Source organism: Ascaphus truei, chromosome 2 (assembly GCF_040206685.1).
Source record: "Ascaphus truei isolate aAscTru1 chromosome 2, aAscTru1.hap1, whole genome shotgun sequence".
In the NCBI taxonomy this organism is placed as follows: Eukaryota; Metazoa; Chordata; class Amphibia; order Anura; family Ascaphidae; genus Ascaphus; species Ascaphus truei.
The window spans coordinates 470,525,208-470,548,898 of NC_134484.1; the positions used below are offsets into that span (position 1 = coordinate 470,525,208).

Genomic DNA, 23,691 nt, shown 5'->3' on the forward strand with positions numbered 1-23,691 from the left:
GGGGGGGAGGGATGAGATGATGATGATGGGGACCAGCCAGCCTGATGTGATGGTGGGAATAATGATGGGGGGGCCAGCCTGATGTGATGGGGGGGGGAATAATGATGGGGGGCAGCCTGATGTAAAGCGGGGGCCAGCCTGATGTGATGGGTGGGGGGAAGGGTGTAAGATGATGATGATATATTTATGGCTCTTTGAAAAATTCTAAATCGTTGTGCTACTCATATTTGGCTCTTTTGGACTAAGAGTTTGATGACCCCTGTCCTAGGCATTCAATGTGAGTGCAATATATTCATCACTAAAGATATATAAAATAACCAGCACAATACTGCACAATTATTTTTCAGTGTTTTCTTCCTCTCATTTAGGAACTGCCCTGGCATGGATTTTTTATTATTATCATACGAAATTGTTTTGAGACAGTGGGATGGTCTCTTTTCCAGCAGCAAACCCCTAATTATTGTAGGGGAAGCTTATTAAGTCACGAAAAATCACGTTTTGGTATACAGTATTATACAAAGTCACGGAATTGATTTAAGGGTGTATTTTAGCGCTTATGTGTATATTGTTTATTGGATATTCACATCTTTAACCCAGGTTGTGCTAAAATAGCTGTGTAATATGGCAGACATACGCTTATGTGAGTGAATATTCATTTATTTTGTTTGAATAAATTGTGATTTCATTTTTTTCTATATCTGCGCCCCATATGTTGTTTCTTTACATTTGGAGGTTATTCTACATGGATTTGTGATCCTGGAATTGGGGCAGCACTTAATAGTTAAAAGAAACCATTTAAGAGATAAAAGGAGGACATTGCGGATTGGAACAGAACCCAACAGATTCATATCTTCCTATCTCTGTATGGATTACGTGGAGTACTTCTACTGATTATACACCTTTAAACTAAGTGCATGCTGCTGCATGACATCATTTATTGTAAGGGTACATCAAGCAGAGGTATTCATGATATTCTAGGATATCTGTATTAATTTTGTCATTTTTTATCTGATATATTTTTGGTGTGTTACACTTATGCATATATACACCTACATGCCTTTTTAATATTGATCCAATAGGATTGGTGTAAAATACACACAGCTCAAACCCCAACTCATTACAAGCGCACCATCGTTCACTTAGGTGTTCATTTTTGTTTTCAGGCTTGCTGGTGTTTTCAGGCTTGCTGGTGTTTCCAGGCTTGCTGGTGTTTTCAGGCTTGCTGGTGTTTTCAGGCTTGCTGGTGTTTTCAGGCTTGCTGGTGTTTCCAGGCTTGCTGGTGTTTTCAGGCTTGCTGGTGTTTTCAGGCTTGCTGGTGTTTTCAGGCTTGCTGGTGTTTTCAGGCTTGCTGGTGTTTTCAGGCTTGCTGGTGTTTTCAGGCTTGCTGGTCTGTCTGAGATGTGAATGTGCTCAAAAGCGGTATTTTTATTTGCTGTAACCTTAGTGTTAACCAAAACCTAACTAACTCCTCCCCCAAGGTACTCATCTATTGACCTTGGGGGATATCAACCCCCATCTGAGCCCCACAAGACACAAGGTTTCACCCCTTTGTGACATAGGTGATATGTAGGGCCTAATCTCAAAGAATCTGCAGCCTCACATTGCTCTTTTGTGGGGCCGCACTCACGGGGATAAATATTGAAACTAAAATGAACAAAAGCTTTCTGTTTTATCTCTGGGGTCCAGTCCTCAGACCGCAGTATATTCAGCTATTAGAATGTTTCATTAAAGGAAGAAATGCAACATTTGCGGTGTTAAGTTGATGCCTACAGTATGCCCTTGGTCTCTTAGAAGTTTTCCAGACACTTTGTCCAGAAGAACAAATAGCTTCTACCCTTTGTGAGTTACCTGATGTATGAGGAGGCTTTCCTTGTCGCTAAATTGATTCCCACAGTCTACTAAAGAGAGACCTCTCCCCTGTATGAACCAGTGGGCGTGTGCATAGAGTCTCCCGTTATGCAAGAAGCTTTTTCCATAGTGTATACAAGTAAAAGGCATCATTCTGTGTGCGAATGCTGGAACCTGATGTCATCTTTGTTCCCATACTCTGTACACACAAAGGCTTCTCCCCTTTGTGAACGTGTTGGTATATAAAGGAGGCTCTACTTCATCTTTACATATTTCCCCACACACTGCACACATACGGGGAATAAAGGTAAATAAAATAGAACCGGTAGTATAATACCTTTTATTGGAACAAGAATGGTTAACAATATACAAACTTTGGAACCTCACACTGGGTTTCTTAAGGTATGACCATGTATAAGGGATTAGAAAAGAGGGGTAATCCTGCGTCACAAGTACAAGAATATCATACGATACAATGAGTGCGGGAGGGGACGGCTGGGGTCTATAGGTATTATAGGAATAAACCATTTCTCAGTAAGAAAACCTTCTCACCCAAGTGTTCAAACAGTTACAGAACAGAAACACGTGTAGCCATATCCCATACCAATGTAAATACAATCAACAGGGAAAACAACAGTAGGTAGAATACCTTTTATTGGACCAACAATGGTGTACAGTACACAACCATTCAAACGTCACAGAATTTGCCTTATACATTTACACACAACGGAAAAAAAAAAACAGAAATCCTGTGTGCCACTTTAGATGCCCCCAAAGAAGAACGAGGTACAGTGAAAATGGTATTAAAATAATTTTCATTGAAATGAGCAGTTTCACATTTTGCTTCAAATCCATTTTGACGTGGACCCCTATAAGCTTATGCCTGTCTTTTAATATAGAAGTCCCAAAACTGTAAAGACAGTGAAATACCTAAAGTGGGTTTTTTTTTGGAGCTCTAGTTTAAATCCAAGCAGGTTAATAATAACAGTATTCAAAATCACCTCTCATTAGGTTGTTCTAGCATGTAGCAATGTTATTGTCAAAACATGCTGAATGGGTCTTTTGTGATCAGTACCCCATACTATTAGAATGCATGATGTTCATAAAGAGGTGCTAAAAAGTGTGTATCTGCCTAAGATTAAGGCTACAAAATTATAAAGCACAGAATTATTATATTTGGCAATAGCAGTAAAGTAGTATTTTTGGAGGTCGCCATTAGTTGATATGATTACTGCTTCATTTGTAGACATATACAATTCAAAGGGGCAATATTGTTTCAACAGACCTGCCAATTATTATTGCCTACGTACCCAAAAACTCTTGTAGTGGTAGTTTTGTTCGTCAGACTGGCGACAAGGTCTATGGATGCTACAGACTCTGGTATTACCAGCCGTTATAGCCTCGAAGTACAAATTACCATATTTAGCAAAGCCCATGTAAGCTGCAAGTCCCCCAGCACTGGAACGGGATGACGGGAAAGGTTGTGTACTGTACACCGTTGTTGGTCCAATAAAAGTATTCTGCTACCTCCTGTTGTTTTTCCCTTTATTTTTTTTACATGGGTAAGGGGCCAATATGGCCACACATTTGTTTCTGCTCTGCACACATAAGAGCCTCGTTCCCTGTTTGAACACGTGGGTGAGAAGGTTTGCTTACTGAGAAATGTTTTATCCACAAATCTGTACACGTGAAAGGTTGTCCCTGTGTAAAAGCTCTGGGGTCCGAGGAGTTTCCTCATTTAACTGAATTGATGCCGCAAGCAAAATGTTGCTTCATTTTGTGAATAGTCCGGTGTTTGTTGAGGTGCCTCTCTGTACAACGTGTGGGAAAGAATTCAATGCTATTAAACCGTTTCTCCCCTGGGTAATTCTGCTGGTGTAACAGGAGGGCCCACTCAGTACCAATGGTTTACCATATTCTGAACAAGCAAATGGTGTGAATCCTGTGGGGTGTGAGAAGGTTGTTCATCCAAGAAAAGCTTTTCCTATATTCTGCACATGTGAACGGTTCTCCCTTGTGTGAAAACACCCATTGGTTTCCCACAATTTGAACAAGGAAATTATTTCCCTCATGTAAAAAAGTGAGTGCTACAGACGGTCTACCTTATTAATGAATTGGTTTCCATACTATAAACAAGCAAAAGGATTCTCCAAAGTGTGAATCCTCGGGTGGGTGAGTATGTTGCTCTTATGATGAAATATTGTCTCTCACTCTGCACATGTGAAAGGTTTCTCCCTTGTATGAATCATGCTGTGTCTGAGGAGGTGGCTCTTACGAGAAAAGCTGTTCCCACACTCTGTACATGGGAATGATTTCTCCCCTGTGTGAATCCTGTGATGTCTGAGGAGGTAGCTCTTATGAGAAAAGCTTTCCCCACACTGTGTACATGTGAACAGTTTCTCCCTTGTATGGATACTGTGATGTCTGAGGAGGTAACTCTTATGAGAAAAGCTTTTTTGACACTCTGTACATGTAAAAGGTTTCTCCCCTGTGTGAATCGCCTCATGTATGAGGAGGTTAGTCTTACTATTGAATTGTTTCCCACACTCTGTACAGGCGAAAGGTTTCTCATCTGTGTGAGTCCTCTCATGCCTGAGGAGGCTGCTCATCTGTGAAAAGCTTTTCTCACACTGTGTACATGTGAAAGGTTTCTCCCCGGTGTGACTCCTCTCATGTCTAATGAGGCTGATCTTCAGAGGAAAACTTTTCCCACATTCCGTACACGTGAAAGGTTTCTCCCCGGTGTGATTCATCTCATGTCTAATAAGGCTGATCTTCAGAGGAAAGCTTTTCCCACACTCCGTACATGTGAACGTTTTCTCCCCTGCATGAATATTCTGGTGTCTGAGGCGGTTGCCCTTAATACTGAGCTGTTTCCCACATTCTGTACCATTTAAAGGCTTCTCCGCTGTTTGAATCCTTTGGTGTGAAAGGCGTTTCCTCTTCAGTGGAAAACTTTTACCAGGGTCTGTGCAGGTAAAGGGTAGCTCACTCGTTTGGACACAAAGGTGTGTGTGCAGGTCCCTATTCAGTGAGAAGCCTTTCCCACACTCATTACAGACAAAAAGCTGATTCCCACAGCTTCTTCTTGAATCGCTCTCATCTCTCTTGCTTGACCTACTGTTAGAGTCAGTCTGTGCTGTGTGCTGAACAAGGTCTGTATTTTCACAATCATGAGGCACAAGTTCCTTGCACATGTCCAACATGTGGCAGGACTCGTGGGTTTTTGGCACTTCTGGGCTGCAGGGGGTCATGTTTTGCTCATCGTTCAGGCAATTCTCTAACAGAAGCAAAAAGAAATAAGAAGACAGAACTCAAATTGTTTCAAACTGTAAATCAAATTAGGATACAAATCCTTGTAGAAGCAAGGGAAGAGATACTTTAACGTACAGTAGCACTCAAATCAAAATGTGCTGAAATAACATCATTAAAACTTCACTTTTAATATCCAATCTGTATTAGAAATATAAAGGGCAAGCAATGATATTTAGACAACACAATATACTCTACAACGAGTGAATCATAAGGCCAAGCTCATGGTGGCGGCGGCGGCGCTACGAGTGCGAGCTTCCGTCCGCGCGCACTTCCGGGACTCTTACCCGATTGCCTATGGTAGTTCCTCACGTGCCCGCGGCACTGCGCGCGTCGACGCTGCTACATTTTGCCGAGACAGCTGAAATTGAGATTTCTGGCTGCAGCCGCGTGACGTACGCGTCACGTGAGCTGGTTCAGCCAATGAGGGTGAACCAGCTCCCCGCCACGCCCCCTCCAATCTCCTGCAGCCTAGTGCACACATCGCTGGGGCTGCAGGACTGCACGCCTGCGCCTCCACCATGAGCTCGGCCTAACACACATAGCTACAGGGGAAAAGTCATTCCCCTCCTCTGCCTCGCTTAGTCAGATACGTGTTAATGATACACAAGGGATATTCCCAAACATCACTGAACACTAATATTGGAAGGCAAAACTAGGTTATACCTGTGGTCACTTCCCTCTCAGATATACCGGGGGGATATGTGCTCTATAAGTGAACAGATTTGTGAGCAGGGCAAAGCAGAGGGGCAGGGCAAAGCAGAGGGGCAGGGAGGTTGATTCCAAGGGGGAGTCTGCAGTCTGATAGATAAACTGATGTAGCAGGACAGTCACAGCTCCAAACTAAACCAGCAATGCATACTAGACTGTACTGATACACACAGCCTGCCAGAACTCTACCACCAAATATCATATATATAAACATGCGCTTCAGTTTGGGATTAACCTGCTACACATACACTTATATGGGGCAGGGTGGGGATGGAGGTGGGTCTTATAAGCAAAGGAGCCGACTTACATTTGACCACTGCTTCCCACACACTACTTCCTCACGCTGCTTCTCACACACACACTACCTCTTCATGCTGCTTCTCACACACACTGCCTCCTCACGCACACTACCTCCTCACGCTGCTTCTCACACACTACTTCCTCACGCTGCTTCTCACACACACACTACCTCTTCATGCTGCTTCTCACACACACTGCCTCCTCACGCACACTACCTCCTCACGCTGCTTCTCACACACACTACCTCCTCACGCTGCTTCTCACACACACTACCTCCTCACACACACTACCTCTTCATGCTGCTTCTCACACACACTACCTCTTCACGCTGCTTCTCACACACACTACCTCTTCATGCTGCTTCTCACACACACTACCTCTTCACGCTGCTTCTCACACACACTACCTCCTCACACACACTACCTCTTCATGCTGCTTCTCACACACACACTACCTCTTCATGCTGCTTCTCACACACACTGCCTCCTCACGCACACTACCTCCTCACGCTGCTTCTCACACACACTACCTCCTCACGCTGCTTCTCACACACACTACCTCCTCACACACACTACCTCTTCATGCTGCTTCTCACACACACTACCTCCTCACGCTGCTTCTCACACACGCACTGGCTCCTCACGCTACTTCTCACACACACATTGCCTCCTCACACACAAACACACACTGCCACCTCACACACAAACACACACTGCCTCCTCACGCTGCTTCTCTCACACACTGCCTCCTCACGCTGCTTCTCGCACACACACACACACACACACACACACACACACACACACACACACACACAGCCTCCTCACGCTGCTTCTCTCACACACTACCTCCTCACACACACTACCTCTTCATGCTGCTTCTCACACACACACTACCTCTTCATGCTGCTTCTCACACACACTACCTCCTCACGCTGCTTCTCACACACGCACTGGCTCCTCACGCTACTTCTCACACACACACTGCCTCCTCACACACACTGCCTCCTCACACACACACACACTGCCTCCTCACACACAAACACACACTGCCACCTCACACACAAACACACACTGCCTCCTCACACACACACACACTGCCTCCTCACACACACTGCCTCCTCACACACACACACTGCCTCCTCACGCTGCTTCTCACACACACTACCTCCTCACACACACTACCTCTTCATGCTGCTACTCACACACACACTACCTCTTCATGCTGCTTCTCACACACACTACCTCCTCACGCTGCTTCTCACACACGCACTGGCTCCTCACGCTACTTCTCACACACACACTGCCTCCTCACACACACACACACACACTGCCTCCTCACACACAAACACACTGCCTCCTCACACACAAACACACACTGCCACCTCACACACAAACACACACTGCCTCCACACACACACACACTGCCTCCTCACACACACACACTGCCTCCTCACACACACTGCCTCCTCACACACAAACACTGCCTCCTCACACACACACACACTGCCTCCTCACGCTGCTTCTCACACACACACTAACTCCTCCTCACGCTGCTTCTCTCACACACTGCCTCCTCATGCTGCTTCTCGCACACACACACACACACACACACACACACACAGCCTCCTCACGCTGCTTCTCTCACACACTGCCTCCTCACGCTGCTTCTCGCACACACACACACACACACACACACACACACACACACACACACACACAGCCTCCTCACGCTGCTTCTCTCACACACAGCCTCCTCACGCTGCTTCTCGCACACACACACACACACACACACACACACAGACACACACTACCTCCTCACGTTGCTTATCACACACACTACCTCCTCACGTTGCTTCTCACACACTGCCTCTTTACGCTGCCACACACACACACTGCCTCCTCACGCTGCCACACACACACACACACACAGCCTCCTCATGCTGCCACACACACACACACACACAGCCTCCTCATGCTGCTTCTCACACACTAGCTCCTCACGCTGCTACACACACACTGCCTCCTCACACTACCTCCTCATGCTGCTTCTCTCACACACTACCTCCTCACACTGCTTGTCTCACACACACTACCTCCTCATGTTGCTTCTCTCACACACTAACACCTCACGTTGCTTCTCACACACACTACCTCCTAACGCTGCTTCTCACACACACTACCTCCTCACGCTGCTTCTCACACACACTACCTCCTCACGCTGCTTCTCACACACACTACCTCCTCACGCTGCTTCTCACACACACACTGCCTCCTCACGCTGCTTCTCACACACACACACACTGCCTCCTCACACTGCTTCTCACACACACTACCTCCTCACGCTGCTTCTCACACACACTGCCTCCTCACGCTGCTCGGATAGACTGGACAGAAGCACAACCTTTTCAATGGAGTCCTCACTGCCTGCAGAACTGGCAGACAGAAGCTGCCTCCTCACGCTGCTTCTCACACACACTGCCTCCTCACACTGCTTCACACATACACACACACACTCCTCATGCTGCTTCTCACACACTGGCTCCTCACGCTGCTTCTCACACACACACACACACACACACACACACTACCACCTCATGCTGCTTCTCGCACACACATTGCCTCCTCATGCTGCTTCTCACACACACTGCCACCTCACGCTGCTTCTCGCACACACTGCCTCCTCACGCTGCTTCTCGCACACACTGCCTCCTCACACTGCTTCTTGCACACACTGCCACCTCACGCTGTTTCACGCACACACACACTGCCTCCTCACGCTGCTTCTCACACACACACTGCCTCCTCACGCTGCTTCTCACACACACACTGCCACCTCATGCTGCTTCTCACACACACACACTGCCACCTCACGCTGTTTCACACACACACTGCCTCCTCATACTGCTTCTTTCACACACACACTGCCTCCTCACGCTGTTTCACACACACACACACACACACACACACACACACACACACACACACACACACACACACACACACTGCTTCCTCACGCTGCTTCTCACACACTGCCTCCTCATGCAGCTTTTCACACTATGCTCTCTCTCATATATATATATATATATATATATTTATATTTAATTTATATACATATACTACCTCTCCCTCTCTCCATACTGCCTCTCACCGTCTCTCCATGCTATTCACGCTACCCCTCACAGGTATGGAGATGAAAAGGAGATGAAAAGGAGAATTGAGAGAGAGTAGATGAGGTGATGGTCCGAGCGAAAAGGGGAAAATAAAGACATTTGAGATAGAAGCTTCTGAATTATCTTCGTATATAGGGTCTAAACGCACAGGCAGAATACACGGGTAAAACAGTGGCAGGCTCCCTTGAAAGTGTGTTCCCCACCAAATAGGCTCCATCCCACCCATTGATGGTCAGAGACCCAGACCTCTGCATTTCCTGCCTTTAATTAGAAAGAGAGCTATATTGCTCCTCTAACTCCTCTGCATGTGGCTTGTTCCAGAAAATCCAGACTTCCTATGAGAGGTAATTAACCCTGAATATTCCCTAAAAGGTGGCCATGCTACTTATAACTAGATAAGATTTGCCTGTGCAAAAGGATGTTAAGGTACTCACCATCAACAGGAAATGTAACTATTTCACTCTTTATTGGGGTCAGATGTTCCCCAGTGTTCGGCAATTCTTCCTCTGACTTAATCTCTAACCTCTCCTCCGGCACAACCACTGGGAAACCTGGCAATGAGGAAAGGAAAATACATAATGTAAAGCTGGGAGCGGGGGCTCTTCCTGTGATATCACTATACAGGCAGTCCTCGGTTATCCGACACAATGCGTTACTCAAAATAGCGTTGGATAGTGAAATGTCTTAAAGCGAAATACGTTTTCCCATAGGAACACTGTTTAAAATGAAAGGTTCTGTTCCTGAAAGCATTTTTAACACTAAAATACACCAAATAGTTTACGCAGGCAATAAGATATGCAGCACACACATACATTATATAGTGTATATACAGTACTGTATTATATATATAATATAACATAATATATTATATAATAATATAATATATTATATAGTATAATATTATATAATATATATATATATACACACACATAAACAACTTTGCAAAGCGTTGGATAAGCTGGTTTGGCGTTGTAAAAATGAACATAGGTATGCATTGCATGGCGTTGGATAAGCCATTCGTTGTAAAACGAGAACTGCCTGTACAGAAATACTTTATACTGATTCCAGAGGGCAGGGGAAAAGTCACTGATTGTACAGGATTAGTAACCCATGTTGGAGTTTTTGGCGCTACCAATGCTCAAACCTCTAACAATAATATTCTCAATATAACCTTAGACAAATCACGTGTGCTTTTTCCTTTCATTAGAATATGTGTCTTATAATTATATCTATGCTTACTGTTATTTTCCCTAATATTGCAGATATTTCAGGCCAGTGTTTAAAACACATTGAATAAATATAAGTGAGGGTGTCAGGATACTTACCCCCTTAAAGCAACAGTGAACATCCAGGATAGGAAGGGAGCGACGATTCAGGAACACCCCAAAATAGAATAAACAAATGATGGTGCAATAAAATCACAATATGTATGATGAAGCAAAGAAACTTGGCTCATTTTGATTGCCTACTTACAAAAAGCAGGTGAAGAATCAGCATTTACGGGGAACAGGGTGTGTAGGAAGTCAGGGGGGCTCTCACTCAGGGGGGCTCTCACTCAGGGGGGCTCTCACACAGGGGGGCTCCCACACAGGGGGGCTCCCACTCAGGATGATGCTCATGAGAAAACACAGCAGAAAGAGACCATAGTGCAGACCAGCAAACGGTTTATCACAATAAAAGGCTCAAGAAATGTACTCACAATGTGATTTTATTGCACCATCATTTGTTTATTCTATTTTGGGGTGTTCCTGAATCATCGCTCCCTTCCTACACTGGATGTTCACTGTTGCTTTAAGGGAATCTGTACAATTCCCTTTGAAGGTTGAGAATTTTTCTATTTCACCTTACACCCATTTTTATTTATTCCCTTCCTATTACGTATTTAATTATTTCACACTGTTGTTGCTTAGCGCCAATCTAAATCACTTGGGTTTCTGAGGGTACTTACCCCCAACAGGAAATGAATCTATTTCACTCTTTATTGGGATCAGATTATCCTCAGTGTCGGTATCTTCTTTCTCTGACTTAATCTCTAAACTCTCCGGCACAACCACTGGGAAACCTGGCAACGAGAAAAGGAAAAAACATCATGTACAGTAACACTGGGAGTGGGGGCGCTTCTTCTGATATTGGTATAATATAATACAATACATGTTGTAAAGAAACGTGCTACTCGCTCTTCTGGTAGAAAATAACTTGGCATTGAAGACATATTATATTTTATGGTTCTATAAGAAAATAAGATTTGTTTAGGTGTGACTCACATAACTGCAAAATAACCAGTTTTCAAAGCCACCAACATTTCTTCTCTACTAGCTTAATAAGTGCGGATGCACACTGGTAATGATGGAATGGGTCTGCCAGAGAGCGAGGGGCCTTGCGAGAACGCACATACACACACATATCGTCATATAGATATGTAACGGGTTCCCCCCCTCCCCCAAATGCAGATAGGGTCTCCTAGGGGAAATACTACTCTGGTTACACATGGCTCTAGGTGGTGCACCTGGTGGTTTACAGGACTCCTGAGTCTCCCGCTTGATGGTATTATGGGGAAGGTCAGGACAGGCTCCTGGGGACATACCCAGTACGTACTCACGGTGACAGCGCCTCCATCTATTGCAGGCCCCAGGATATGGGGTGGAATCCCTGGAATAGAATGTCCCACTCAGGGATGAGAGATTCCAGTCTCACAACCGCTTCTTTATAATCAGGAACACTTTATTTCCTCTGCAGCACACTGTACAGCATAGACAGTCACAGCAGTACTTCTCAGGAGTTCTCCCTCAGGATGACCCTGGCCTTTCACTCCCAGTCAGGGCCCTGGAAGCAGGCCTAGCTCTTCCACTACCCCCTATCAGAGCAGTGGGAACAGCCTACCAGCCTCTCCCAGAGGGAGGGCCTGAAGCCTGCCAGGTCCCTGACAGCTCGGTTAGGTAAAACTCGGCTCCTCTCAGGGTAGGAGCAACTAACTGAAAACAGGAAATGCAGCTCATTTAGTACAGATCCAGTAGCCCCACCCCTGTGCCATTGACTGACACAAGGCCTGAGCACTACCTTCTCTGACCAACTGAACTACAGTGAGTAGGGAAAACCCATCTTAACTCCTGGCAAACCTGCCCTTACCAGGTATTATTGCACAGGAGGAGGACAGAATAATAGCCCAAACCTACCAGGGCTATAGATATATAGATCTATAGCTCTCATCTTCAGCTTTTGGTAATTGTCTTAGTCATTTGATATCTTCTGGAATCCAGTCGAGTACAATATTTGTTAAAGGAAGGGAATTTATATTTGTGACATTTTTTTCTCCCTTGTGATAATGGAACAGACGTTTGTTTGTTTTTTCAAACTCATTCATTTTTCTCTTTGGCACTCACCATTTCTCTTGGAGTTGCCTGAAGCTTACGAATGACCTTCACATTTGGGGTCTAAGTCTCACATCCGTGTGTGTGAATATCAGAAATAAATACCCTTTTGAAAAATAAATAGTTTTTTCCTAATTCGCTCCATCCCATCCATTGCTGGCCACAGACCCATAACTACACATTTCAGACCGTTATACTTGCATCTGGCTTGTTCCAGAACACCCAGGGGACGGCATGAGGGGCAATTGACCGTGAATATTTCTTACAGGTGACCATACTCCTTGTAACTAGATAGCAGTTGTTTACACAAAAGGATCTTAGAGGAGCAATCCATGCAATATCCGACGTGGGTTTTTTTTAAATATAAAATCAGTTTTGTAGTATTAGATAACTTACAGTTATTTTATTTTTAATTCAACTCTTAATGCCATTTTTAATTCGTTTTAATAATAGAGACGGAGCATCCTTTGATTTATATAGCCGGTTTTAGCCCACCTCCCCAGCAGTGCAAGATCTTTGCAACACATTCCTGCTTGTGGTCATTTGTTGTCAATATTCCCAGCAGTTTCAGCTGCAAACTGTCACAATAGATAATGTAATATAAGAATGCATTGTAGCTGCTGAATTAGTGACTGAAGGATTGATTGAAACGGAAAGGCAGCCATTTAGTGAACCTCAGATCTTTGCTGATTGATCACGGGAGAACTAAATCGATCGGCAGTTTGGGGTCATTCGTTTTCAATAAAAGGTCATCCCAACTGGCATATATTTAAAAAAAAAAAACAAATAAAACTTTTTTTTGTTTTAAGTGCTGTGTGGGCTCTCTAAGGCTGAGGTGCGCAAACTGGGGGCGCAAGATTGTTTAGGGGGGGCACAGCCGGCAGGGAGATTCTGCAGAGAAGCAGAGAGAAAGGCAGTTCTGTAGCTGCAATTTCTCCTGCAGCCATTAGGTGGCGCTGTGCTGCACAGCTCATGCAGCAACAGGCTTGGACTTCCTGAATGCCGGTGTGAGTGTGTGAGTGTGACAAAGAAAGACATGGAGAGGTGGGAGAAAGAGAGACATGGAGAGGTGGGAGACATATTGGGGGGAGGGGGAAGACAGAGACATGGAGAGGCGGGAGACATATTGGAGGGAGGGGGAGAGAGAGCCATGGAGCTGTGGGAGACATATTGGGGGGAGGGGGAGAGAGAGCCATGGAGGGGTGGGAGTCATATTGGGGGAGGGGGAGAGAGACATGGAGGGGTGGGAGTCATATTGGGGGAGGGGGAGAGAGAGATGGAGAGGTGGGAGACATTTTGGAGGAGGGGGAGAGAGAGACATGAAGAGGTGGGAGACATTGGGGGGAGGAGGAGAGAGAGACATGGAGAGGTGGGAGACATATTGGGGGGAGGGGGAGAGAGACATGGAGGGGTGGGAGTCATATTGGGGGAGAGAGAAATGGAGAGGTGGGAGACATTTTGGAGGAGGGGGAGAGAGAGACATGAAGAGGTGGGAGACATTGGGGGGAGGAGGAGAGAGAGACATGGAGAGGTGTGAGACATTGGGGGGAGGGGGAGAGAGAGACATGGAGAGGTGTGAGACATATTGGGGGGAGGGGGACAGAGAGACATGGAGAGGTGGGAGACATATTGGGGGGTGGGGGGGAGAGCCATGGAGAGGTGGGAGACATATTGGGGGGAGGGGGAGAGAGAGACATGGGGAGGTGTAAGACATATTGGGGGGAGGGGGTGAGAGACATGGAGGTGTGAGACATATTGGGGGAGGGGGAGAGAGACAAGGAGAGGTGGGAGACATATTGGGGGGAGGGAGGGAGAACCATGGAGAGGTGGGAGAGAGAGAGGTGGGAGACATGTTGGGGGGAGGAGAGACATGGAGAGGTGGGAGAAATATTGGGTGGGGGGGGAGACAGAGAGGTGGGAGACATATTGGGGGGAGGGGGAGAGAGAAACTGGGGGGAAGATGAGAGAGAAAGACACTGGGTGGGGGGAAGGTGAGAGAGAAAGACACTGAGGGGAAGGTGAGAGAGACACTGGGGGGAAGGTGAGAGAGAGACACTGGGGGAAGGTGAGAGAGAAAGACACTGGGGGAAGGTGAGAGACACTGGGGGAAAGGTGAGATAGAAAGACACAATGGCGAGAGAGAGTGAGTGTGAGAGTGTGTGTTCTGGCACCGGAGGAGGTGGTTCCCTTTTCAGACCAATGAGCTGCACACTCACTGGTAGCAGGGCCTTCCAGCACCTGGAGGAGCCGGAGCAGGCCCCCGCCTCATGATCACCTATCCCCAGGGAGCTCCAGCAGGACCAGGAAGCGATCAACGGAGCGCCCCCCAGCTAAATGGAGGGATGAAGGTCAGACAGAGATGGCAGAATTGAGGGGCGTTTGAGGAGTTTTGAGGGGCTGAGGGTTATTCTTTGGGTCAGGGGGGGTCACTTGGGAGTATTGATCAGCAGGGGAGATTCATCAGTCCCCCCCTTGAGTTTGGTTATGGGGATCCCTAATCCCTGGGCAACATTTAAAACGGGAATAAATAAATAATACTGGTAGGTAGGAGTGGATGACACTGGGGAAAGCAAATGGGAGAAGGAAAAAGGGGGGGGGGAAGCGGTGAAAAAAAAGGGGGGGGGGAAAGTGGGGGGAAAAAAGGGGGGGGGGGAAGAGGGAAGGGAGGTAGTAAAGAGGTGGATGAATGCCCCGTCAAATGGATTGCCTTTATGCACCAGAAAAAAAATATTACCAGATGCCAGCAAACAATAAAATAAACAGTGATCCAATACTAGTATACTGCCTGCGCGCACGCCTGCAGCCAAAGCGACTTGTGAACTTGGCTGCAGGAAATTGTAGACGCGTGGCAGACGCGTCACAAAGCTGGTGCGCCCTCATTGGCTGAACCAGCTCACGTGCGCTGACGTCATATGATTTTAATTACATCAGGCAGGGGGGGCCCTGAGAAATTTCATGGATGAAAAGGGGGGCTCGGCATAAAAAGTTTGCTCACCCCTGCGAGTCTAAGGAACTCACCACCGACAGGAAATGTAACAACGTCTCAAATAGAATGTGACTATTCATTCATTGTTTATTGTGGACAGATGAGCCTCCGTGTCTGACTCTTCGTCCTCTGACTTAGGCTATGGTCCCGCTATCGGACGGGGGTATCGGACGGAAGATGTGGAGGGGGGGGGGGAAATCGGACGGGAGCTGTGGAGGGGGGGAGTAGCACGGAGAGCAGCAGAGGGCATGTGGGGGGTCCCTCCTGCAGCCCGGGAGACCCCCGCTGCAACCCTACGCTCAAACCACGCCCCCCGGCCGCCGCTCCCGCTCCCTACAGACCACAGATAGCGGTCAAGTGCCTCTCCACGCGCCGCCTGTCTGCAGTACGGGCGCGTGGTCTGAGGCAGCGGGGCCTTAGCCTTAGGGCCTCATGCAGTAAAGATTGATAAAAATTATCGCATGGGCATTAAAAATCGCCGTTTTTTGGGCGTTGCCATCACGGTATTCAGAAAACATTCATTACCTGTCATAGCAAAATTCCCAAAACAAGCGATTTGCTGCCAGCAAGAGCATCGAGCCTCTGAAAAGGCCTGACCCGGCGATACATTTCTGCTGCAGAGAGAGCGGCTCTGAGAGAGCCGCCTCTCCCAGCGGAAATCTCGCCCGCAAATTATTTTTTTTAATATACATTTCATTCATAGTGTAGATGTGCAGGGGGTCTCTGGAGCTGAACCGCGTTGGTTTCAGGTCCGGCTACCCCGCTTCCCGAAATACAGGCCCTTTTATGGGGTGCCGGTATCTCCTATGCAAGGAAATGTCCCGGTCACTTGGTATCGCTGTTGTTTTTTTAAATTACAGTTTATTATGTGGATGTCATTGTTTGTTTTTTTTCATGCTTGATGGAAATCAAATGTTTGCGATTGTTGTTCGTTTTTACTAAATGTTGTATTATGTTAGCTAGTACGTTTAATGGTTATTGCAGATATTGTTTGAATTTATTTCTTTGTAGTTTAATGTTTCAATTAATTCATTAATGTTGTAGAAATTAATTGGTTTGATTGGTTAATGTGACTATTCATTTTGAGTTGGTTTAGTTATTAATTGGTTTGATTGGTTACTGTTTAAAATAATTCCGAGTTGTTTTAGGAATGAATTGTTTTGATTGGTTAATGGTTTAATTAATTCATTGTTGATGTTATTGCTTGTATTCATTGGATTAGCTGGCTACTGTTTTTATTTAGTGAAGTGTGATTTTTTGGAGTTATGTTTTATTATTGTGTGTCTGGTGCATTAATGTATTGTGATTAGGGTGCCCATTGAGTGCTATAGAGGCTTATCATGCCCATATTATTATTATATGGGTATGATGTACTACTATACTACTCAATGGGTACAGGGTGTGTATAGTCAGTCCGGGGTGGTTGCTTAGGTCTCCCAGGTGGGTGAAGGGTGTATTAGCCCTAAGGATGGGTGTCTAGACCTTGCGGGTGGGTAGCGGTTGGGTTAACCCCTTTATTACCTTAGCGGTATTAACCGCTAAGGTAATGAAGGGGTTAAGTCCCCCCGCAACCCCCCGCAAGGCCTAAACAGTCACTAAGAGCCAAATTCCCCCTTCACCCACCGTCGCTAATCACAGTAAGCCTGGCACGGGTGTTTATCCCCTTAATTGCCTTAGCGGTTAGCCGCTAAGGTAATGAAGTTGCTGTAAATGCATTTTTCCTGCATCGGATGCATGCCGGGGGGCTCCGGTGCTGGTATTAATGGCTATCAGCTCCGGAGACCCCCGGCATAAATCATAGGCAGGAAAAGGGCCTGATTTTCTCTAAGTCCCCACTTATCGCAGCTCAGCGACGCATCTCCCCACCAATCTGCCAAAAGATTGCCTTTTTAGAGCCGCGATAGGCGGCGACAGGCGACTCGCGGGTACTACAATCGCGCGGGTTTATGATCCTTCCGAAAATGGCCGATAAGTGGCTGATCGCCGCTCAATCGGCGATTTTAGTTGGGTCATAAGATTTTTCGGCGATACAGGCTGTTATCAGCCACTTATCGAGGCTTACTGAATACGAGTAGGCATTTTGGCCGATAAGTGGTTGATAAGTGCCTTATCGACGCTTACAACATGAGGCCCTTAATCTCTAAACTCTCTGGTACAACCACTGGAAATCCTGGCAACAAGAAAAGGAAAATCCATCCTGTAAAGAAGCTGGGAGTGGGGGATCGTCTTGTGATATCACAATACATAAATACTCTGTACTGATTCCCAAAGGGGAGGGGAGAAGTCTCTGATTTTACTTTGTTATTAACCCTTTGAGAGCTGAGGGAGTTTATGGAGCTACCAATGCTCAAACCTCAATAACAATAATATTCTCAATATAACAGTATACAAATCATGTGTGTTTTTTCTTTCATTAGAACATGTAGCTTATAATTATAACCGTGCTTTAATTTTATATTCCCTAATATTGCAGATATTTCAGGCCACTGTTTAAACAAACTGAATAAAGACAAGTGAGGGTGTCAGGGTACTTACCCCCAACAGGAAATGAATCTATTTCTCTCTTTATTGGGAACAGATTATCCTCAGTGTTGGTCTCTTCTTTCTCTGACTTAATCTCTAACCTCTCCTCCGGCACAACCACTGGGAAACCTGCAATGAGGAAAGGAAAATACATCATGTAACGCTGGGAGTGGGGGCTCTTCTGATATTGGTATAATATAATATATGTTGTAAAGAAATGTGTTACTCGCCCTTCTGGCAGAAAATTACTTGGAGTTGAAGACATATTATATCTTACCTGCTGATGGTTTTAGAAGAAAACAAGATTAATGTGTTACGGTGTTTGACACATAAAACTGCAAAATAACCAGATATTCCCTCCAGGCAGATTTCACTGCCACCTAAATATCTCCTCTACTCACTTAAGTGTGGATCCATGCTGGTAGTGATCAAACGTGTCTGCGTGAGAGCGCAAACGTGTCTGCGAGAGAGCGTAAACGTGTCTGCGAGAGAGCGTAAACGTGTCTGCGAGAGCGCGCAAACGTGTCTGCGAGAGCGCGCAAACGTGTCTGCGAGAGCGCGCAAACGTGTCTGCGAGAGCGCGCAAACGTGTCTGCGAGAGCGCGCAAACGTGTGTGCGAGAGCGCGCAAACGTGTCTGCGAGAGAGCGAGAGAGAGACAGAGCAAACGTGTCTGAGATAGACACAGCGCACGCAAACATGACAGAGAGACTGTAAGAGAGAGAGAGAGCGCGTGTGCCAATGTGTCTGCGTACCTGCGCGCGCACCCCCCAACGTGCCCGTGTGCCCGCGCTTGGGGAAAGACATTTTGATGCTGTGGTCTCTCTTTGGAAGACGTTGGCCTCTGCAACTGTCCCTCTGTCCCTGCGCCAGCCCATATAACTTTCTCTGCACCCACGGGTTGCAGCTGAACTTCCTGTACGGTTACAAGAACCTCTTTCTACTCCCACCCCCCTTTTAATTTGCTCTTGCTGATTGTGCTATAGTGTACTGTTCTCTCCCATATAAAACCCCTTGTGTAATAGCTCTATTGCCATGATGGAGTATTAGCACACATGGTTTTGTGTAACTTGATGGTGGGCATTGTGTTATTTGCTGGGAATCCTGTGACCTTGGCAGTTGGCTTGGATCCCATTAACCTCAGTAATCCCTGAACAACAGTATATATAACTGCTAGCTATTGAGGTGGTATTTATTATATGTATTAGAGTGGGTGGCCGTGTACATTGAGTGGGCCCACTCAGCCTGGTTGGTGGTACGATACCTCCTAGTGAGTTTAGGCTGGGGTTGTTACTGTATGTGCACCGCGAGTCATTCATTTTGCTGTGTTATTTCTGGGAGCTCTGGAACGTTCTGTGTTAGCGAGAATCCCACTGCCCCCGGAGACCCCCAGGGTATAAGAGTTTAGGTTAGAGCTTTTACGGGGTATGTACTGGGACTGTATAGCTTGTGGCTCCCCATGGGAGCCTGTAATCACCGAGATTGGGTGGGAGTTACCCCCCCATATAAGGGTATAAGAACCCTAGTGGTCCTGTGTGCTGAAGCTACCATCCTAGCAAAGAAAGATTAGGAATAACACGGTGTGTTTTTTGGCACCATTTTGCCCCGGGAATCCCTCGCGGGCAGTAGGATCGAGGCACTTTCCCGGTGGGCGGAGTTTGGATAGACTCAGCGTACCGATGACCCACTGTTTTGGGTACCGGCGGTCTGGTGTTCCGCCGTGACCAGACCTTTCCGAAAAACCAGTCAGTCACAACTCGCATAACTGCAAAATAATCACACATTCCCTCCTCCTCAAAGCCACCACCATATCTCCTCTACTCACTTAACAGGTGTGGGTCCATGCTGGCAGTGGGCAGCGCTCCTCTGGGAGGGGCTGAGATAGGTTCTTAATTTATATTTTTGGGGGATGTCAGATGTGCCTGTGTAAAAGATAAACAGAAGAAATGTAATTAGTGTAATCTGTTGTATTGGGCAAACATACAGCTTTTAGTATAAGGGCGCGAGTATAGTGCCCGCGACGGGCGACGCGACCGAACGCGTGACGTCACCCGTAGCCGCTAGCGAAAGTTGTATTTCGCTTTGCGGCGAGGCCGACCAGGCCATTGATTGGTTCAGGAGCTGTCACGTGACGCGACAGCCCCTGGAAAAATCAAATATTCCCGGCTGCAGAAAATTGCGTCGCCCCGTCGCTTTGTCGTTGTCGCGCTTACTATAAGCGCACACGACGGTGCTAATGCGATTATTTTTGGGCGACGTCGCGTCGCCGGCTCTATAAGCGCGGCCTAAGCTTTCAAACCTAAGATTATTAACACTAAAACAACCCCAAAGGAGAGTGGGGCACCAAAACAAACATATGGTCCATCTTCAAAACAAGATCTTAATTTCAAAACACTGCAAAATACATCATTGGTTCCAGACTGTGTCTCAACATAACCATTTAGAATAAAAAAAACAAGTATAAAAAAGGAGTTAGAGATCAGCAGCCATAAGAATAGCAATATCCTCATAGTGCAACATAGAAATATACTGTCCAGTTCTATGGTAGGACTAAAAAAAAAAAGCAGATATAGTGGCGAGGAAAAGTTTGTGAACCCCACTGATAATTATGGAAATGTCATCGTTTTTCCATGATAACCTTCTTGAATCAAAACCAGTCTTTTCTTAAATATCCAATAGGGTTTATATTAACCAATTCCATGTCTTTTGATTAAAAAACGATGTATTAATTAGACAACAATGAATAATTAAGATTCAGGGTATGTGTAAAAGTAAGTGAAACCCTGGTTTTATCAGCTAAATTAAAGTGGATCATTAGAATCAGGTGTTTAAATAATTAGGTAGATCTTCAGGGGTGAGTTTGGGATGCCCCACCCTATATAAAGATCAGAAAATATGCGTTTGGTCTTCACCATACAAGTGTGTGGAAATGCATCATGCCACGATCAAAAGAAATCTCTGAGGACCTCAGAAAAGCAGTTATTGATGCTGATCAGTCTAGAAAGGGTTATAAAACTATTTTTAAGGTTTAGGGCCCCACCAATCCACTGTCAAACAGATTACTCTACAAATTGAGAAAGTTCAAGACCACAGTCCCTCTTACCCAGGAACGGTCGTCCTACCAAAATCCCCCCCAAGAACAAACCGGCAAATCATCCAGGAAGTCACAAAGAACCCCAGAGTAACATCCAAGGATCTGCAGGCCACTCTCACCTCGGCTAATGTGAGTGTTCATTATTATTATTATTATTCAGTCTTTTTTTCTGATAGTTGTCATGAATAAGAATAGTGTTCGTGGAAGGATAGCCAAGAGGAAACCACTGCTCTCTAAAAAAACATTGCTGCCCATCTGAAGTTCGCCAAAGAGCACAAAGATTATCCACAAGACTTCTGGAACAATCTTCTCTGGACAGACGAGTCAAAGGTAGAACTTTTTGGCCTTGATGAGAAACATTATGTTTGGTGTTAGAACAGTAGAACCTCATCTCAACAGTCAAGCATGGCGGTGGGAGTGTGATGGTTTGGGGCTGCTTTGCTGCCTGAGGACCTGGACGTCTTGCCATCATTGACAACCATGAATTCTGCATTGTATCGGAAGATTCTAGAGGAGAATGTCAGGCAATCCGTCCGTGAGCTGAAGCGAAAGTGGGTCATAAGAAATGCTAAGGGGTTCACAAACTTTTTCTCGCCACTATAAATCTAGTGCACCTGTTGGGTAAAGCTTTAACAAATGCTCTCAATACTCTCAGGTCCAGCAGTCCTGCTCCATACTGACTGTCTCCTTTTCCTATTTGGTATGGTGAGAAGTGAGTACAGGCATACCCCGGTTTAAGAACACTCACTTTAAGTACACTTGCGAGTAAGGACATATCGCCCAATAGGCAAACGGCAGCTCACGCATGCGCCTGTCAGCACGTCCTGAAAAGCAATACTGGCTCCCTACCTGTACCGAAGCTGTGCGCAAGCGGGGAGACTATAGAGCCTGTTACAAATAAGTTATTGACCTCAGTTATGCACGTATATGATGATTGCAGTACAGTACATGCATCGATAAGTGGGAAACAGGTAGTGCTTCGCTTTAAGTACATTTTCGCTTTACATACATGCTCCGGTCCCATTGCGTACGTTAATGCGGGGTATGCCTGTAATGCAGAGTAACCAGTGCAGTATCTTCCCCTCACCTGACCCCACATTAAATAGGGGAGTTTGATCCCTCCCACTATCACCCGCTCATTATTTTCTTCCTTCTCGGTCATCTCCAGTTTCTCACATTCAGCCTCTTTGTACCTGGCAGGAATATCCTGCAATTCCACAGAACAATATAATCATCTTCATACAGCCACCTTCATACAGGCGAGGGTTAATAAAATTTGCTGAGAGAAGACGGTTGTGCCCTCTTCTTCATCTGCCTTCTTATATTAGGATTATATTGGCCATGATTACTAGCCGGCACACTTGTGATCACGTGACCTGCATACGGGACAAGGGTTAAATACACAGCTCTCTAGCTGGCCCACTTTTGACCTTCGCCAAGGTCCCTCAAATAAGAATTTTAACCCAGGTGAGTGTTAGGCCCTGCTACGGTCATGCCTTGTAAGTGGCAGCAGGCTTAAGACGCTTTGGCCAAAGGGTTAAACTAAATGACCCTTTTACAAGAGAGGTACAGGTATTGCACTGTGTATTTTTGTCACAATGTAAGTAGCTTTGGGCATCTTTGTTTGTTTGTTTTTCCATAATATATGTAGCCAGGACTTGTTTTCCTTGGCTACCAGTCTGCCCCCTCCTGGCAGTAAACCCTGGTAAGAGCAGGATTAATCATGGGTTTCCCCCACCCCCCAGCAGCTTCAGTGAGTCACAGGAGAGGCGGTGCAACTAAGCCAGTGTGTGTCCAATCAGGGACTCAGACCTGGTACCTACTTCCCTTGTACTTTAAGGAGCTGCAATACCAAATTTAGTCAGTGCCTCTACCTGCTTGAGAGAGGCTGGTCTACCCATAATAATTGTGCAGGGCTCTGCCAATGTGTATTCCCTCCCCTAGGGGAGTGGAATGGAGACTATACCCATTACTCCTTTTCACAGAAGCTGCAGGAGAATGCCGGGAGTGGAAGGGGGAGACGCAGGAGAATGCCGGGAGTGGAAGGGGGAGACGCAGGAGAATGCCGGGAGTGGAAGGGGGAGACGCAGGAGAATGCCAGGAGTTGAAGGGGGAGACGCAGGTGAATGCCGGGAGTGGAAGGGGGAGACGCAGGAGAATGCCGGGAGTGGAAGGGGGAGACGCAGGAGAATGCCGGGAGTGGAAGGGGGAGACCCAGGAGAATGCCGGGAGTGGAAGGGGGAGACGCAGGAGAATGCCGGGAGTGGAAGGGGGAGACGCAGGAGAATGCCGGGAGTGGAAGGGGGAGACGCAGGAGAATGCCGGGAGTGGAAGGGGGAGACGCAGGAGAATGCCGGGAGTGGAAGGGGGAGACGCAGGAG

The 23,691-nt window shown here is 46.4% G+C and overlaps 1 protein-coding gene across 3 annotated transcripts in view; it reads right to left on the minus strand.

Annotated features, from left to right (window-relative positions):
• Positions 1–2,174: 2,174 nt before the first annotated feature.
• LOC142488356 (uncharacterized) overlaps positions 2,175–23,691 on the minus strand; it is a 35,222-nt gene continuing 13,705 nt past the window's right edge. For all 3 annotated transcript variants that reach the window (XM_075588776.1, XM_075588778.1, XM_075588777.1), the window contains exons 2-6: positions 20,042–20,138; positions 18,230–18,346; positions 11,289–11,402; positions 9,775–9,891; positions 2,175–5,128 (exon numbers count right to left, since the gene is read on the minus strand). In XM_075588776.1, coding sequence (XP_075444891.1) covers positions 4,056–5,128; positions 9,775–9,891; positions 11,289–11,402; positions 18,230–18,346; positions 20,042–20,060 — 1,440 coding nt within the window. In that variant the 5' untranslated portion in view covers positions 20,061–20,138 and the 3' untranslated portion in view covers positions 2,175–4,055. The remainder of the gene's footprint in view (positions 5,129–9,774; positions 9,892–11,288; positions 11,403–18,229; positions 18,347–20,041; positions 20,139–23,691) is intronic.